We start from the raw sequence: 18,094 nt of genomic DNA, 5'->3' as shown, positions 1-18,094 counted from the left end.
CTCTCAGCACCCTTAACAAACTACAGTTCCCAGGCTTCTTTGTGGTAAGCCATAACTTAAACTGACATAGAGCTTTAAATGTATGGTGTGGATGCGGCCTCACTTTGGTTATTAATTAGCAATTCAGGGCCTAAAATAAGCTACTATAAAGGAAAGCAAGGAAATTGAGCAATTGCTGACTAGAGGCCAGGAAACCTGAGGTCACAGTCAAAGAGATAAATGGAGGAGAATAATGTTAGTGGAGAAGGAGTAACAGCAAATGTGGAGGAGTTGTTGAAGGTGCTTTGAGGTTTTGTGGTGGTGCAGACATACAGTTGGAATGCAGGATGCTGCTTTAAGCCAGACCAGGCTATTCACCGCAAGAAGCTGCCTTATGAGTCAAGCTATTGGTCCATCTAGCCCAGAGTTACCTACACAGACTGGCAGCAGCTCTCCAGATTTCCAGGCAGTACCATCTGTCTACCCTACCTGGAGATTCCAGGGACTGAACCTGGCACCTTTTGCATAGAAGGCAGTGCCCTACAGCTGAGCTACAGCCTTTCAGCCATTTAGTTCAGTATAGTCTTGGCTGGCAACAGGTCTTCAAAGTTTCCGGCGGTGGACCATTCCCGTTCCCTGCTTGCATCTGGAGATGTCAGGGACTGAACCTCTGCCCACTGGGCTTAGATTAGCCTTTCGGGAGCAGGTGTGAGAGCTCAAGTTAACAGGCAGCATTGAAAACAAGGAGAAATAAAATTGGACAGCAGAAGAGTCAGCTGAGAAAAACAGACAGCTATTGTATGTGCAGACAAGGATTCAGTTTGTGAACATAGAAAACGGATCAAAGGAAGAGAAGGAAGGGTCCCAGTGGATTAGGAATCTCTCTTTGCAGCTGCTGCTGCTGCTGCTTAGTTCTAAGTGCAGAGACTTGTTTCCTATCCACAATCCATTACGCCGTACCCTGAACAGAGTGCCTTGTTATATTGCCCTTCAGTATGTGGCCTCCAACAACTGGAAGAAACTTAAGATTGTTCCCTCCAGTACAAGGGGCAGGGTGACCTGGACTCAAAGCTGCAGATCATTTACTGTACCTTGAGAGGGGAAGTGACAGCAACTGGATTTGCTCTGATGATAATCTTAGAGTCCAGGTCGCTTTATATTCCAGCCTTAATGTAACTGAAGCGAGGCACTCGGGCGTTCTCAAGGAAGGATTGCAGCCAGTGACTCACATGAAGCTTTTAATTACGGCTTCTTGCATATACAGAACTACCTAATGTTTTAGTAACTGTATCACGTGTGTTGGGTTTGTTTTTAAGTGCAACTCCAAACTGAATTGCAATTAAAATGAAGAGCGGGGTAAAAAAATGTGTTCAGGGATGTTCTTTTATTAAATACTCTGCAATGCCCAAAGGTCGGAAGACTTCATATGCGTGGTTTTCCCTCCCACAGGTTTTTGTTGATGGTGAGGCAGAATATGTCAAGCTCACAAGCCTGTATGTTTTTGCCAAGAAAGTGAGGTCTTTGCTTCATACCTACCATTACCAGCAGATCTTCTTTCATGAGTTCTCAACAGCTTATAGCAAATACACAGGTGAAGTGTTGCAGCCCAAAGCATATGGCTACAATAATCTTGAAGAACTCCTGGGAGCAATTCCACTGGTTTGTAGCAGTTGTGTTTTTTCTTTTTAGTAGTAGTACTTAATTGAATCCTTAGATCCCCATGTGCAGTTTAATCGGTGCTTTTTAATATAGATGTGCTCTTGCGAAGTCAGGCAGGTGATTTGAAGACTAGGATTGCCTGGCTTTGTGCTGTGAGGCCTCCTCAATTCAAAAGGGAGGAAAAACTGGGAAATGGGATTTTCCACCGCTTCAGAATGTTCAAATATTTTACATTTCTAAATGTTCACCATTTAAACAAGCGCTAAGCAAGCCCCACCCCAACCTCTTGCACTCAGTGCTTCCACCTTCCTGCCTTCAGCACAGCGGTCTTAAAAAGATATTTTAAGCATTCAGATGAGAATGCTTTGAAACCTCCAGTTGGGAGTGTTCCTGCTGTGCAGAACCATGTAGAAAAGTCTTAAGTTCATTCTTTTGAATGTCCTTAGAACAGAGGCTTTCAACCTTTTTGAGTCCACGGCTCCCTCGATCAACTACAGTCTTTCTGCGGCACCCCTGTGGGGCTCAGGAGCCCAGTTATGTAACCCCTTGCCTGCAGATCTGGCAGCCCCTCACCTTTTTCGAACACCCTTGTGGAGTGTTCCCTCAGCCTCCTCTCCCCTGTCCTTGGGAGTCCTCCAGGCAACCGCTGCTGCCACCCATGCCCCAAAGAGAGGTGCCTCCTAACACTGCCCCACAGAGGCCTGGGAAGCACCCCATGGCCAAAGGCACCATTCACCTGGGAAGCTTGTAGCCAGGGCTGCTGCAACAAACAGTTGTGCAAGCCTTTGGAAGGCAGAAAATGCAAGAGGGCGTCAGAGGAGGGAGGGAAGGAAAGAGGGACAGAGGCCAGTGTTGCCCGTGGCACCCCTATTATTCAAGGTACCCCAGGGTGCCACGGCACACAGGTTGAAAACCACTGGCTTAGAACAAAGGTGAAGGACCTCTGTCCTGTGGGCCAGATTGGGCCCACCAGGCCTCCCCCATTTGACCGGCGAGGCCATTCTGGGCTCATAAGGGAAGGACTTGGCCAAAAGGGACTTTGCAGGCGCTGCCCTCTGTGCAGTGCTTTCCTAGCACCCAGGAGCCAGCTGGAAAGCGCTGCGCTCATGGTTTGGGAAGCACAGCACACTGGTTTGCGCAAGCCCTTTGAACTCTCTCCTCCCTCACCCTCATGGGACCAACTTCAACAGGTGCCAGTCACCTGGTGTCAAATGATAGACAGGTGGGGGTGGGGCACCCTAACCCTACCCTGGCTTTTGAAGTTTGGGATAAAATAATTTTTAGAACCCACCCTATTGCTGTAACTCATAGTTTGTTCTAAATTGCTGTTAAACCTTCCCCCCCCCCCCAATTGGGACATCATAGTGGAGGGTAGGGAAGAAATCAAATAAATGATATGATCAAAGGACTTGTAATCCTTTCTTAATTGACATTTTGTTAAGCCAGGCGGGTGGGGTGGCAGAGAGAATATTTAACAACTGTTGGAATCCTGCCTAATATTGAATGTAGTTCGCTTCACGAGGGAATACCAGAAAAGAAAGAGAAGAAAAACAGTCAGAATAGAGAGTTTTGCTGAGTTCAGTCATCTTACCTCAAACATTGTCATTATTGCCTTCTAATTAGGTGGTCTGGATAAAAGGTCATGGTCATAAGAGAATTATTGTCCTTAAGAACGACATGAAAAGTAAGTAATCCCTAGTTAGAGATAACTTTGAAAAAAACAAATACTTGAATTCCTGGTGAGCATATTTGCCCAAGGGAAGCATTGCTCACCGTCTTCCCTTCTCATAGCTCGTTTTAGCTTGCCTGGCCTTCCTCTTGCCGATGGTGATGGACAAGCTACAGAGACAGCAGAAGCAAGTGAATCCTTGGAATTAAAACTAGACGCATCAGATTCTGGTAATTGCTGTATATCAGGGGTCAGCAGACTTTTTTAGGAGGGGGCCAGTTCACCGCCCCTCAGACCTTGTGGCGGGCCGGACTGCGCGCGCGCGCACACACACACACACACACACACACAGAGCGGAGGGGGACTTCTCTCCCCCCCCCCCTGCTTTCCTACCTCCCCGCCACTCTGTCTGCGGTTGGGTGGTGGTGGTGGTGGCACCTCTCCTTTCCTGGCCCGTTTTCCAATGCGCAGGGCCAGCAGACGCACCAAGCTCCAGCCGAAGCCCCATGATGCACCCGTCACGATGTTCACAGCATGACCATCGATGAAGAGGCCAGCGGGCGGGTGATGAGTCTGGGCCACACTGAGGCTTCAGATTGGCTGTCATCAATCAAAGCCCAGCTCCCTTCCTCCTCAGGGTGGGGAGAGGGAGGGAGGAGGCATTGAACAATCACGCCGATCCAAGCAGTGATTCCAGGACCGTCCACGGGCCGGATCCTGAGGGCAGTTGGGCCTCATCCGGCCTGAGGGCCTTAGTTTGCCGACCCATGCTGTACATAGTGAACATGGCTGGTTTAACTTCATTGATTTCAGTGGGTCTGCTCTGAGTAGGACTTAGTTGAATGCAACACTAAATCTGCTTGGGGATAAATTGGGCACTGTAGTCACAATCGCTGGTAACAAGTAAAGGCAGTCACTGTGGGTATGATCCAGAAAGCGGTTTGCCTAACTCATGCCTCCTTTTGAGCTTGGGCCAGTGGGTCTGCAAGGCTCTGTTGACGTCTGAGAGTCAACTACTACTCTGAGAGGAAAGTCAGAACCCATGATGAACTGGCTGGATGCAGAGGAGTACTGGGAGGCACCAGCTGGGAAACCCCCAAGGGGACCCCCAGGGGAAGAAAGCTCAGAGCCAGGGGTCTGGGGGGGGGACAGACGACAATGAGTGGTCGGGGAGAAGAGGGAACAGACTGGGAGGAGGAGGTGTTGGAAACAGAAGAGGCAACGGGGTTTAGTGAGCAGGAAGAGGCTGGGGCAGAGAGCAGTCCTGATTTGGAGGCCAGAGAGGAAGGGGGCCAGGAGGCAGAGAGAGAGGAGGCCAGCTGCTGAAGATTCTAGGGAGTCTCCCTCCTGCTGCAACCAGTTCCCCTCCCTGCTGGTCTCCCAGAACATGCAGAGAAATGAGCAGAAGAGAGATTGGATGCAAACTGATTGCTTGGGAAAAACTCTGAAAAGCAGGGGACTTAAGCAAGTGTGGGAAAGGACCTTCAGTCCTTGCAACTGCCTCATTGGGCCAACACCTCCTGGGAAGAGTTGTTGGGATCACTAGGCCTGCATGCTTTTCGTTTCTTGGAATAGAGTTGTTAACTTCACTAACAAGATTTGTTTTTTATTGCTGACCTCCTGACTCCTGGTAGTGAGTTACAATTTCTCCTCTCTGTTTTTCCTGCAGTCTCTAATTCGACTGAGCAAGAGCTGCTTTGCCTCACAAACATGTCGCCTGTGGATCTGTTGTGTGAGCCTGTCCCTTCCTGTCTGCCTTCCCCGCAACTGAGACCAGACCCAGTCATCCTTGTACCGGCAGATCTCATTCAGTTCGAAGAACATCCACCAACCCTTTCAGGTAAAAATGAGTGTGCTCTTGAAGGAGGTCTGTCCTTGGACGTTCTGACCAGTAGCTGTTTCCAATAGGAACCATTCTGGCTTTGTTTCAGGACCTCCAAAATCGTTGGACTTCCCTTCCAGTGCAGTTGTACTGCAATTGGAAGCCTAGTCTATAAATGCAGCAAAATGTTCTGTTTGAATGCATAAACTTCTCATGTATATAATACCAATGAAGTACTTCTGTGTTGTGATAAGTTAATTGGTAGAATTCACAGCCCTTTAGCAATCCCCTTGCAGTAGTATTGAATGCCACTTCACATTGACTGTCTCCACTTTTCAAAAGTTACCTTGTTTAGAGTAGCTCAATACACTAGCCTGCTTCCCACCCTTAGTTCAAAAGGCCTAAGCAAGTTTATCCAGGGATGGAAGTGTTCCATATATCCATGTCCAACTCCAGCTTCCGCATGCTGCTAAGATAACACACATCCCTATTGGAACAACTTTTTTCTCCAGTGAGTTTTGGCAGCCTTAGTTTCCCGCCAGATCTCATAGCTTTCCGTACTGGACTTCAGAACACCAGGATCCAATACGTAACAAGGACCACATCCTGTTTGCTTGCATTTCTAGCCAGTGGCAGTCAACGTTCATGTATTCAGGCAATGCATCCTTTCACTGAAGGAGACAACTTGCTGTATTTATTTTCAGATGCATCTGAAAATAATTTTGCTCTGAAAACTTCACGGTATTGCTTTCCCTTTTAGAGATGATTGTTTTAACGAAAGAGGAGGAGAATGCTGTTAGTCCTTTGAGAGCTAAAGAAGAGGCGAGCCACTTACATGCAGCTTCGAAAGCTGCAGAAAATACACCAGCACCTCCCTGCCCTTCAGTTGAACCGCAGCCGAGCAAAGAAGCCATGGACAGCCCAGTCAAAAGGCAGCATAAAAACAGAGTGAAGTTGGCAGCCAATTTTTCACTTGCACCTGTAACCAAGCTTTAAACTATGTCGTGTTGTGAGAGGCAACGCATTGTCAGACTGCACAGAAAATGAAGCTATTGGCTACCCTTTATATTTTAAATCACAGATGGGACGGGGGGCGGGCGGGTGGTCACTTGCGTTTATCTTTGTCACTGTTGACTACCTTTTGTGAGATTTTTGTTCAGTTTACACTGAGTTCAGCTGGGCAGGTATTTTTTATTTGAAACTTCAAGCATTAAATGTTTTACTGTTCCTTTTTACATTCTGTCGAATGTCAGGAAAAAACTAGCAAATGCTAAACTTGGAGTGGGATGGAATTTGAGTTTCTGAAACCTCATCACTGATGTAAAGCCTTCATATAGCATATGAATCTACAGGCAATTTTAAATGTGTGTTTTCCAGACAGGTAATAATCAAATGCATCGTCTGTTTTGGCAAAGCAGCCTATTGAGAACTTTATTTTTAATAAGTCATTAGATTGGAATAAAACCTGCAGTGGCATCTTCAGGGTTAAATTGGTGAGAGCAAAGCCTAGGATTTTTTCTGATGACTTGTAATTGTCTCTTGTCAAAAGATGACTGTAGAGCATGGCTAGGGAACCTGTGGCCTTCCAGATGTTGTGGACTACAGCCTCAGCCAGCATGACCTGTGGTCAAGGATGATGGGTGTGGTAGTAGATAACATCTGGAGGGCCCAAACTACCCATTCCTGCTGTAGAGGATTACATTGATTGATTACAACCCCCCTTTTAAATGCTTTCTGTAATCAGTTCCACTGAGGAATCTCGTAGGAAGGTGAGGATGTTTTTAAGCTTCCCTTTTATTGAGCGCTCCAAGTTGATGCTGTTGTGGCTTAGGAAAAGCAAGTCTTGGTGTTTTGCATTTTGAAGTAAGAATTGAGGTGCTTCTTGCAGCATCCGCCAATGAGATTACTGGGAGTATTTGATATTTCAAATATTCATTTAAGTGTACATACATTATAAATCACAGCAAGGGGGTTTAAATGAGCTTTTTTAAAGATGGAAAGTAATGATTCTACTTCCGTTTGCACAAAAGTATGAGCAGCACATGGAATTGCCAAAGTTCTGGTGCTTTTCCTCATTTTAAAGATCCAGTAAATGGGAAGCTTAATGTGAGTCAGTATGTTTTTAACTGTGTCTGGTCTTTATTCTGATGTTTACTCTGAGTGCTCAAACCTGCTCTTGTGTGTGGTTTTTTTCCCTTCCAGTTCCTATAGTGGCATTTCTGTTGGTGTTTAGAAAGGCAGGCCTTTGTCGAAGGAGGCAAGTCAGTGGAGTCCTTCTACTTTCTTTTTTATAGAGAGCTCAAATGTCTTCTGACCAAAGCTTTTATACCCCCCGTTGGGTAAACTTGGCACTTACAATGGGTTGTATTTGCCAGGCAAGGATTCTTAATTGCTCGTCAGAAAGAAGGAACCTATAGCAAAGGTTTCCACTGGCTGAACGGATATGTGCGTACAAATAATATTTTTGAAATGTGTGTGAGTCTGAAAAAGCAGCCTTAGATTTCACAGCCAGCAACTGAAAAATGCCACTTGATGGCTATAGACAACCTATTTTTAAAATAAGAAGAAATGGATTTTGTTTTTAAAAAGTGTTTTTTAAACAAAGCCAAGTATTAAACAGTACAGAACTAAATAATGATATAGCCATTACGAATGCAGAGAAGGACTGGAAGATTTTCTGAGATCATGGCAAGGCACAGTGTGTTTGTTTGTGTATGTACATCCTTACGTTTCCTCTACAGAGATGGGGTTTATAGGAGTGATTATAATTATTTTTTTTAAAAAAAAGAAGAATGGAACCATTTCATGGCTTTAATTGTGAGGACATCTTCCATTTACCTTATGTGTTGCTTGCATAAAACAAAGACCTGACCAATTGGGGCCTGTCATGCAAATGCGAAAACAGTCATCATTTTGAGCCACAGTTGCAAGTCATCTATAATAGACCAAGTTTTGGTGAAAACTCAAGGAGAAATAACAGTACTGTTAATGTACCTGGAATACAGGTGTGGGTTGTGCCACCTGTAGAGAATGAGAAATCTTTCTGGAGTCATGTGTAATTCTGACCTAAATCGCTGTATGAAAGTTATAGACTACCTTTTGGGGAGTTTGTTTTTCATTGTGTGAAACCAGCTAATTTGGGGGGGGGGGGTGTTTTTGTTTTTCTACGAAGGCTTGAAGAAATAATGTGACTGGACTGATTTGAAAAAGAATTAAGGGAATGAAATTATTTCATTTACACTTCACTAATTTTGATTTCTTGGTTGTTTTAAAAAATATCACTGAAGCCCTCAACTTATGCACTCTCAAGGAGACAGAGCTCGCCATTCTCCTCTGTTGTCTACTCCCATTTGGACAGTTTTGTGGCTCGAGTGCTGTTTTGTGTGTTGGGACCAAACAGTTGTCAATAAAATTTCCAAGCAAGCATGCAACCTTGTCAGTTTGGTTTTTTTTAAAAAAAATAAGAACTAGGCCGGATTAAAGCCTTCTCTGCACAGCAGAAACCCCACATTTTTTAAAAGTAAGAAGCCTGCTGAAAATCATCATCACTGGGATGGTCTTCATAACTGCAGAGTTAGTCCAATAATAGTCCTATGTGGAGCAAGCCCATTGAACTTACTGAGCACTACTAACTTAGACCTACTGACTGGGAGTGGAACTCTGTTGGATAAAACACAAGATTAAGCACAAGCGATTTCAAACTCTGAATTTTGCTTTGAATGGACACTTGTGCGATGCCAGTTTTGTGCCATGCATCCCTGCCATTTCTCACCATTTGCATTTGTACATGCGGCAAGCTGCTGAGAATCCCAAATCTTTCTGTGGGCTTTACGGAGTGAACCGATGTAAGAGCACGTGCTGCATAAAACCACAAGAGTCTGACAGATGACTGGTCGGTAGACTACCAACTGCCTTGTCCTATTTACAATATTTATTCATTATGTAGATGCTAAAAGGAGCTGCCATGCCATGTTTTTATTCTGCCCACGGGAGCAAATGCTGTCTTGTCAACGGAAAGAAGTGTGGAGCGCATCCTATTCTACGCACAGACTATTAAAATTGCTATTCTACATATTACTTGGTATGATTTTCTATTTCACAGCTGGCAGAGGGCGTGGGGGGGTGTCTCCCTCCCCATATACATATCATCTTATATACACACAGATCTATATATAAGGATAAAAAGTGGTACCTGCCTGTTCCCTGTGAGCCCTCTCCCTAATATCTGTCTGTCTCTCTTTTTCCTATACAAGTCTTTCCCTCTCCTGGAGATACAGTTATACTTAGATATATATATATATACTCCTTGTCTTAAACCTAGGCATGCTCACTGAGTGATCCGTGCAACAGTGAAGGAGTCACCGACAGGTACATTCAGTACACGACAGTTACTGTAAAAAAACAGTACAGGAAACTCTACTATCAAGATATCTGGATGCTTAAAGTCCTCTTCCGTCCACAGTTTTCCCGTCTGTTGGGTTGAGTGCGTAGGGGGCAGGGGGGGGAGGCAGTGCCCCGTGACGAGGGAGCTACATGATGGCGCACTGGGTGGTGCCGCAACAATCCTTAATGATAGCGATTCCTGCTTTGGCAATGGTGGGCTTGTTTGGAGGAAGAGGAGGGGGCTCCGCCTTCTTCTCTGCTGGCGTACCTGTGGTTGGCAAAATGGGGAGCATCCTTAATATCCTAGGCTGGGGGTTTAAAATAACATATGGAAAGTTTTGGGTAAATTATTGCACAGTTAAAGTATACTGTATAAAGGTAAAGGGACCCCTGACCATTAGGTCCAGTCGTGGCTGACTCTGGGGTTGCGGTGCTCATCTCGCTTTATTGGCCGTGGGAGCCGGCATACAGTTTCTGGGAAATGTGGCCAGCATGGCTAAGCCACTTCTGGCAAACCAGAGCAGCGCACGGAAACACCGTTTACCTTCCCGCTGGAGCGGTACCTATTTATCTACTTGCACTTTGACGTGCTTTCGAACTGCTAGGTTGCAGGGACCAAGCAACGGGGGCTCACCCCATCGCGGGGATTCGAACCGCCGACCTTCTGATTGGCAAGTCCTAGGCTCTGTGGTTTAACCCACAGCACCACCCACGTCCCTTTACTGTATAGTCTATACAGTATACTATACAGTATACAGTATACTAAACACAGTGACTTCCCTTCTCTTTCTGTGGTTCACTTTGCATACCAAACATCCCTGCATATTTTACATTAACTAAACTATTCAGTAAACCATTTTTACAGCCATCAAAACCTATTTACACTGTTGAATTTATCTTAATGCTACCAGCGTTTTTAAATGAACATCATTTTCACCCATATATTCAAACATTTTCCAGTCTTTTTTAAACGTATATTCTTCTTGTTCTCTTATTCTATATGTTAAATCTGCAAGTTGCATGTATTCCATCAGCTTAAGTTGCCATTCTTTGGTTGCTCGTTTTCCCGTCTGGGGCTAACAAGACACGGGCCGCAGTAGTGGCATACATAGTCTTTTTTGACTCCTGGGAATTTCCCTCTGAATTATTTCCAACAAAAAGGACTCTGGGGTTTTTTTGGAAAGGTACTTTTAAACACTCCCCCCCCCCCCAATTTATTATATACTCACTTACCCTTTTACACTTCACTGATTTACGGTTGTTTAAATATTTTGAGATGTAAATTAGAAAATTCAATAAAAATTATATAAATTTTTATTGTTTTCCCCAAATAATCCTGGGGACTGAGCTATGATTCTCAGCACAAACTACAGCTCCCAGGGTCTTTTTTTTTGAGGGGCAGGGTGCAACGCCACTTCAAATTGGCTTTAAATATATGGTGTGGATATGATCTCACTGCACGCCAGCCGCCTTCTTGGAAGGAACAGAGCAAAAGTGTGCATGCAGGAGATGGAATGGGTGCCGTGGAGTCTTCACGGTTTGCATAAAGCTGCTATCCAATCCTTACATTAGCTTTATGCAAACCATGAAGACTCCGCAGCTCGTTGTTAGAGACAGCTTCACCAAAGTACCGTATTTTTCGCCCTATAGGATGCACTTTTTCCCCTCCAAAAATGAAGGGGAAATGTGTGTGCGTCCTATGGGGCGAATGCAGGCTTCAGGAAGCTATCCGCAAGCCATGGAAGCCTGGCGCGAAATCGCGCAGCTCTCCCAAGGCTTGCGGAGAGCTGCCTGCATCCTGAAGCCTCGGGCACGCTGAGCTCAGCGAGCCCCAGGCTTCGAGCTTCACGCAGCTCTCTGCAAGTCTGGGGAGACCAGCGCAACTTTCCGCGGGCTCCCTAGGCTTGCAGATAGCAGCCTGTTCTGGGGGATGGGGTCGGGGGAAGCTCGGGCTTCCCCAGCCCCGCGCCTGGGGGGGGAAATAATTTTTTTTTCTTTCTTTCCCCCCCAAAAAACTAGGTGCACCCTATGGGGCGAAAAATACGGTATTTAGAAGAGTTTTGAAAACTCACTAGTTGGAGATCGCACGGCTTTGTCTAAGGGTTTCAACTTGATCCGGAGGAACTCCGCCATCTCCTTGTCTTCCTCCTTCTCTCTGTTTCGAAGCAAAAAATAACAGAATTAGCTAGTGGACTTGGGGTGGGTGGGAACCAGCAGCTTTTATTTTAATGTAACTGAGAGATGCAATGAAAAGCGATGATCAGCAGAAGTTACATGACAAATAAGGGGAAGCTGACTTGTACTAAGTCCTTGGAAGGCGGTGGACTCTCCTTCATAGCAGGTTTCAAAGCAGTGTTTGATTTTGTCATGGATGGTTTAGCTGAGATTCCTGGATTGCAGCCGATTGGAGTAGATGATCCCTGAAGTCTCAACAGAGGCCAGTTTAGGAAAGTTTGGCCACACTGGGCACCAAGCTGAGAGGGCTCCACAGGGTATGTCACAAGAAAAGACAAACAATGGGGGCATAGCTGTCAACTTTTCCCTTTTCTTGCGAGGACTCCTATTCAGAATAAGGGGAAAGCGGGAAAGTTGACAGCTATGAATGTGGGGTGCTGGATTTTGGCATCACACAAGGCCCTGCTGAAATTTGAAAAGTCTGCCACTGCTTCTAACTCTACTGTGTTATGGTTCTATGGTTCTATGATCTGTCTGTCTAGTTCAACATTGTCCACACTGGCTGGCAGCACTTCTCGGGGGGGGGGGGGTTCACGCAAGAGACATGCCCAGGCAGACTTGGAGATGATGGGGATTGAACCCAAGGCCTGTGCTGTGTTATAGGAATTCTAAGGTCTCATATATATAACTCATAGGTTCATAAATTTAAAAGGCAAACACATAAGTATGCAAACTACATGTCTGAAATAGTACAGAAGAGCAGTCCTGAAACCAATCCTCTCCCAAATTGACCTCAAATGTTTCTCTGCAAGGAGGAAGGAAATGGGAAAAACCTCCCCATTGTCTCTTTGCTCACAAATCCTATCTTAAGGGTGTATCTATGTATGAATAGGGTGAGCCTGTGACCTGGATTCAAGAACTGAGTATTAACCATCACAAAAGAATGGCCAGGATGCCCAGGTAAAAGCAATCAGTGACTATTATCAGGTATCCTGGCAGACAGGTTTTCTGCTGCAGACTGCCCCTTCATTGATGTATGTATGGTGTTTTTTGGGGGTGGTCTTGAGCTACAAGGGAGGCAATTTTCAAATGTCTATATAAGAGCTTGCACACCATTGTTCTGGGTTCCTCTCCTCCCTCCCTGCATGGGGTGAGCGGGGGACCCTGTTGCAACAGTTTAATAAAGATCATGCTTACTAGCTGCTTTGCTTCTCAATAGTCTCTGGTTGGCCTCTGTTATTTTCTCCTACCAATACAGAACCTACTTAAGGACTCTCTACGGGCTCTTAGATACCCCATAAGGGAAAGGGAGCAGTATTTTTCTTATAACAGCTGCGTGCAAATGCTCTCCCACTGAGCTAGGGCCCTTGCCTAAATAAAAATAGGAAGGAAAAGTGTGGAGTGAGAAACCAGTAAAGCACTAGTATAAAAGCAAATAATAACAAGAATTCAAGGAATTTATATTGGCAGAAACAGAGTCCTAACTTATGGGTCGGAGAGGCCAAAGACTGAGCCTAGGACCTTCTGTATGCAAAGTAGATACCTTCCACTCAGTCTATGGCCCTTCTTTATCCCACAGTCTTTCTTGCAAATGCAAGGGTGTTACATACTGAAGTTCTCACCCTGGGCCAGCAGGGGGATACTGTAGATAGTTATGCAAATGAAGGATCGAAAGTGACGTTCAGTGATTGGATAGTTTTAGAGAGTTGCTACAGTAACATTGCACTGGAGCTCTATATAAGCAGGCTGACTGAGCCCTTCAGCTCAGTTCTGTTCTGGCCTGTGAATAAACAAGAGCTGTTTGAAGAATCGCTGTGTGGTCTGATATGTTCACCCACAACTTAACAAAGAGTATATGCGCAAGTGCTCTGCTAAAGCATAGGGGTTCAATGAACAAAGTATATTGTCTACACTCTCCAGGATTTCAGCTGGCCTGGGAAGTATGTTTATCTGGAGATGCTGTGGCGGATCCTTCTGCATGTGATGGAAGATATGCTCCGCTGCTGAGCTACATCTTGTGCTTGTTGCTTTTTAACCGTTGCTTTTTCTGTAGTTCTCTTGTTGGGAACCGACTGGGTGTTTAAAGTTCAGGTTGTCAGCTGCCATGGAAGCTTACATGTCAAAAGGCAGGGTATTGGTTAGTTTGTAAAAGTGCATCACAGGCAAAAAACAAAACCGAGTCTCCTCCAGGTCTTGGAAACAAGCCATTCTCCCATGAGATTACCTTAATCTCTCTACTTCGGCGTCATCAACGAGGAAGTCTCTTTTCTGCACCAGTTTGTGGATCTTCTGAATCAATTCATCTTCCCTTTGCTTCTGCAACTTTGTCTTCTCTTTTTCTGCTCAAAAGACAGTGGAGGTAAAAAAAAAACAAGAAGAAGGAGCAGATTGCAAGAATACACTTGTTTGAATTTTCTTCGGATTCTGCCTGATTTTGTGCTATAGGGATGGATACACAGTGCTTTTTTTTCCAGGGGTGCTTAAGGGCACGCAGTACTGGCACCTTTTTGTCCTAGAAGAAAAGCACTGGTTAAAAGAAGTTTCAAATAAACTTGGCATTTGAAAGGAGTTGTTTATTACCAACTTAATCTCCTGGCCATTGCCGGCTTCATCTCCTGTTCAAAATTCAGGCAATAAATCTACACACAAACCCCGAGGAACAGGATGGGAACACTTTGTAAGCTGCCTTTAAGGAAGTAAATACACTGTGTACCTTTTGCGACTCGGGTAGAAAACAGCCACCAGGAGAGCTATAAATTACTCTCAGACTAAATAGAGTGTCTTTGTGGCAGGGAGAGGTGTAAATATTTTGCAATGAGACGCAACGATGCTTTGAATGAAGAAGAAAAAAGGTCACTATTTTGGACGGAAGAACTGGGCACAATCCAAAGGGGTGTTGCGCATAGCTTCCACATGTGCAAGTGCAGTGTTGTACGCAATTTCTGTATTGTACACCTCCACTGCTGGAGGCAGTATAATAATATAAGACGTTCCCTGCTAGTTCAGTCCAGTGGCCCATCTAATTCTGCATCTTGCTTTCACAATGGCCAACAAGATGCTGGCGGAAGGCTTATGAGCAGCACCTGAGTGCAAGAGCATTTTTCTCTCCTGCAGTTTGTGTGGGAATGTTCAGGGATGCAGGAGAGGATATATACTGTTTGATTATATCCTTTGCAACTTGTGTTAACAAGTTCTACAATTTAGTAGAGTAACATCCCCCTTTTCAACTTGCACAGCGGATGCGTTTGCTCAGGCTCGCTAAAGCCTCTAAAATAAGTTACCTGGTAATTTCCCCTTTAGTCCCTCATAAAAGAAATAGACACAACACAGCCTTCTATAAAAGTATTAAAAGAGTTTACTCACTCACTCATTCTGTTCACAGATGGTTCCCAGAAGGCAGACTTAAGTTACAAAAGTAATATACCTGGAAACTATCCCATAAGGAGACAGCCCCTTTGTCCTCTCTTGGCTGGAAGCCAAGAAAGAATCTTAGGCTAAGCAGATGTTGCTTCTTTGACGAATGTAGTCAGAGAGAGAGAGAGAGAGAGAGAGAGATGGTGGCCAGTCCTACGCTTTTGTTACCTGTACAGGTGAGGCCACGCCCACCTCTGGTCACATGTAGAGGAAGTCTGTCCCAGCCTAGGAGGAAACAGGAAGTTCCAACTGGCTGGTTCAGACACCCCCTTTTTATGTCCACTCTAGGGATGTAGTACTTGACTGCTCTGTGTTTCACATCCCACAGTTTGCAGCAGTGTTCAGAAGCATCACTCCAGTGGAATAGCCATGCCACTGAGCAGCCGCCGACAGCCGTTTCCTCTTTGACTTTGGCTAATCCACTTTCGAAGCCGTCCGAGTTGGCAGCCCATCACTGCCTCTAGTGGGATCAAATTCCAAAGTTTTTAACCATGCTGCTGCATGAACTACCCCCTTTCATCTGCCTGCAGCAAAATGTGGTGAAAAGGAGCTGTGAAAAAGAGCTAGAAAGAAACTGGGATGGAACATGGAGCAGCGATTGCAGCCTCAGAAGCTAACTGCATATTTCCTGCTTTCCTGGGTAGTAGAAACAGGGGCAAAACTAGGCTTTATTGCACCCAAATAAAAAGATCCAGTTTGGTACCCTCAAACACACATTTGCATACCCACACACACAGGCTGGAAGCCTTAATGGTACCCATCGGGGGGGGGGGGACCTGGCTAACCCCCCTGTAGCTTACTGTAGCAGGCCTTACGCCCCACTCCTGTTGGATGCTTCAGTTGCTCCACATTGAGAGTGGCAGGCCTCTTGGGTTGCCCACTGTGGGAAGAGGATGCCGGCCTAGATGAATATATGGGCTGATCCTGCACACCTCTGGCCCCTCCTACCACTGGCATGTGGCCCCTGGATGATTGCTAAGAAGGGAATGCAGCTCTGGAGTTGAAAAGGGTTCCCTATACCTGGCATAGTCAATTAAATATAGGGGTTACCTTTTTGGTTTAGCCCTATCTATCTAATGTCCGTGTGCTTATGTGAGTGTGTGTGTTCTTATATGTTAATAAAACAGGATCAAACAAATAATTTTAAATGTAGGAATGGTTTACAAAGAAACAGACCGTACTTGCACAATTAATTCCCCTTCCCTTAGTCCCAACTGTATTATATCAGGGGGCACAGAAGGAAGAGAATTATGGTTTTCTCTTTCCTTCTTCGTCTACGTCAACACTTCTCTCTCCCCTCTCTAGGGTTTGTAGCCCTGGTTACTATCACACTTCAGGAACCCAAGCTTGCTTAGCAAGGAGAAGCCTGAGCTGCTGTTTTTCCTGAGCAGCTGGTTTTTTCCAGGCTCCAAGATGACACAACCGAACAAATAGTCTGCCAAAACATATCCTTGAGCTCAGTTCACACTGTTCAGCAAAACAGATGACTTCTGGATCTCTCAGGAGACTTTGTTTCTCTGTTAAACGGATACATACAAAGTGGGGAAGCCTTCACATGGCAATTTAGTCCATCTCTCTATCTGCTAATTTACACATCATATATGAGCTTTCACATGACCTAAAGGCCACTTCCAGGAATCGTGTGCAAGTTTAGCACCTATCTCTGTGCTATTTGCTTTCAGTGGGAGGCAGGGGAGATGTTTGCAACACCACAGAAATGAGAGCAAAGATTTTGGGATAAATCAGCCTCATATAACTAGCATGCTGAAGTCTACTTAATGTATGAAGGGGTTAAGACCATAGAGTAAGCTGTTCTGCTGGGCTTAGCTAGGTCACACCCCCTCACCTTGGAAGGAAGGGTAACCAAACTCTTTGTTCTCTCTCTCCCACCATGTGAACTGCCAGAAAGGATGTCTAAGCTGGATGCTCCAAGCTTAGACCGCATGACTTTAGAAAACCATCTTTGTGTTTCTGTACAAATAATTCATAAACATTTACCATTGTGAAACCAGAGTTGTGCTGCTTGTCTTTTCTTGCTGATGTATGGAAGAGCACATGAAGCTGATCTTTGAAGAGTTTGCAAATAAACCATTTTTAACTACCAAACATGTGATCTCTTTATATGCTAAGGGAAGTGGGGAACTCTGGGAGAAGTTTGGAAGGGGATATTGTAAAGGTGTAACACGGTTGGCGCTGTGGGGACGCGGGTGGCGCTGTGGGTTAAACCACTGAGCCTAGGACTTGCCGATCAGAAGGTCGGCGGTTTGAATCCCCGCGACGGGGTGAGCTCCCGTTGCTCGGTCCCTGCTCCTGCCAACCTAGCAGTTCAAAAACATGTCAAAGTGTAAGTAGATAAGTAGGTACCACTCCAGTGGGAAGGTAAACGCTGTTTCCGTGTGCTGCTCTGGTTCGCCAGAAGCAGCTTAGTCATGCTGGCCACATGACCCGGAAGCTGTACGCCGGCTCCCTCAGCCAATAAAGTGAGATGAGCGCCACAACCCCAGAGTCGGTTACGACTGGACCTAAGGGTCAGGGGTCCCTTTACCTAACAGACTAGATTTCCATATTTTACTTTGCTGCATGTTTTGTGATTTTAAATCTCTGCTGGGGTTCTCTCACCAAAGAGTACTTGCCCTAAACCTGGATCCCAGGCATCTGGGGAATTCCCCATTATTTCATTTTCAATCACACCTATAACATTTTCTGTTTTAAAACAATTACAATTAAAAATAATAATAACAAAAGTTGTTCTTTATTCTGTTATATTTCCCAAAGTGGCTTTTAGGTTGTTTGAAAACTCAAATGTAATGTGCAAATCCCAAAAACAGAATAAATGGCCATGTGAATGCAGCCACCGTTTATCTTTCTATTTTAAAGTGGAAGGATGTTACTGTTTTTTTGCTGTGTATGTGTATCTGTTACACTAGCACAGTAAAACTATAAATGCACACAGCTTCTGACTGTGCGTATCTGGTTTTATATATGTGAACGAT

At 45.1% G+C, this 18,094-nt stretch overlaps 2 protein-coding genes across 10 annotated transcripts in view; one reads left to right on the top strand and one right to left on the bottom strand.

The window, feature by feature from the left end:
* MARF1 (meiosis regulator and mRNA stability factor 1) overlaps positions 1–8,555 on the top strand; it is a 37,345-nt gene extending 28,790 nt beyond the window's left edge. For all 9 annotated transcript variants that reach the window (XM_083413319.1, XM_083413317.1, XM_083413318.1 and 6 more), the window contains exons 23-27: positions 1,429–1,638; positions 3,262–3,322; positions 3,430–3,537; positions 4,977–5,147; positions 5,890–8,555. In XM_083413319.1, coding sequence (XP_083269445.1) covers positions 1,429–1,638; positions 3,262–3,322; positions 3,430–3,537; positions 4,977–5,147; positions 5,890–6,125 — 786 coding nt within the window. In that variant the 3' untranslated portion in view covers positions 6,126–8,555. The remainder of the gene's footprint in view (positions 1–1,428; positions 1,639–3,261; positions 3,323–3,429; positions 3,538–4,976; positions 5,148–5,889) is intronic.
* Positions 8,556–9,038: 483 nt separating this feature from the next.
* LOC310664024 (bMERB domain-containing protein 1) overlaps positions 9,039–18,094 on the bottom strand; it is a 41,000-nt gene continuing 31,944 nt past the window's right edge. The window contains exons 4-6 of the mRNA XM_083412583.1: positions 13,912–14,026; positions 11,585–11,667; positions 9,039–9,780 (exon numbers count right to left, since the gene is read on the bottom strand). Of these exons, the coding sequence (XP_083268709.1) occupies positions 9,659–9,780; positions 11,585–11,667; positions 13,912–14,026 (320 nt within the window). The 3' untranslated portion in view covers positions 9,039–9,658. The remainder of the gene's footprint in view (positions 9,781–11,584; positions 11,668–13,911; positions 14,027–18,094) is intronic.

This window comes from Podarcis tiliguerta, assembly GCF_965153285.1.
Source record: "Podarcis tiliguerta genome assembly, chromosome: 14".
In the NCBI taxonomy this organism is placed as follows: domain Eukaryota; kingdom Metazoa; phylum Chordata; class Lepidosauria; order Squamata; family Lacertidae; genus Podarcis; species Podarcis tiliguerta.
The sequence above is the reverse complement of the archived record's forward strand: the minus strand, read 5'-3'. Positions and strand labels throughout refer to the sequence as shown.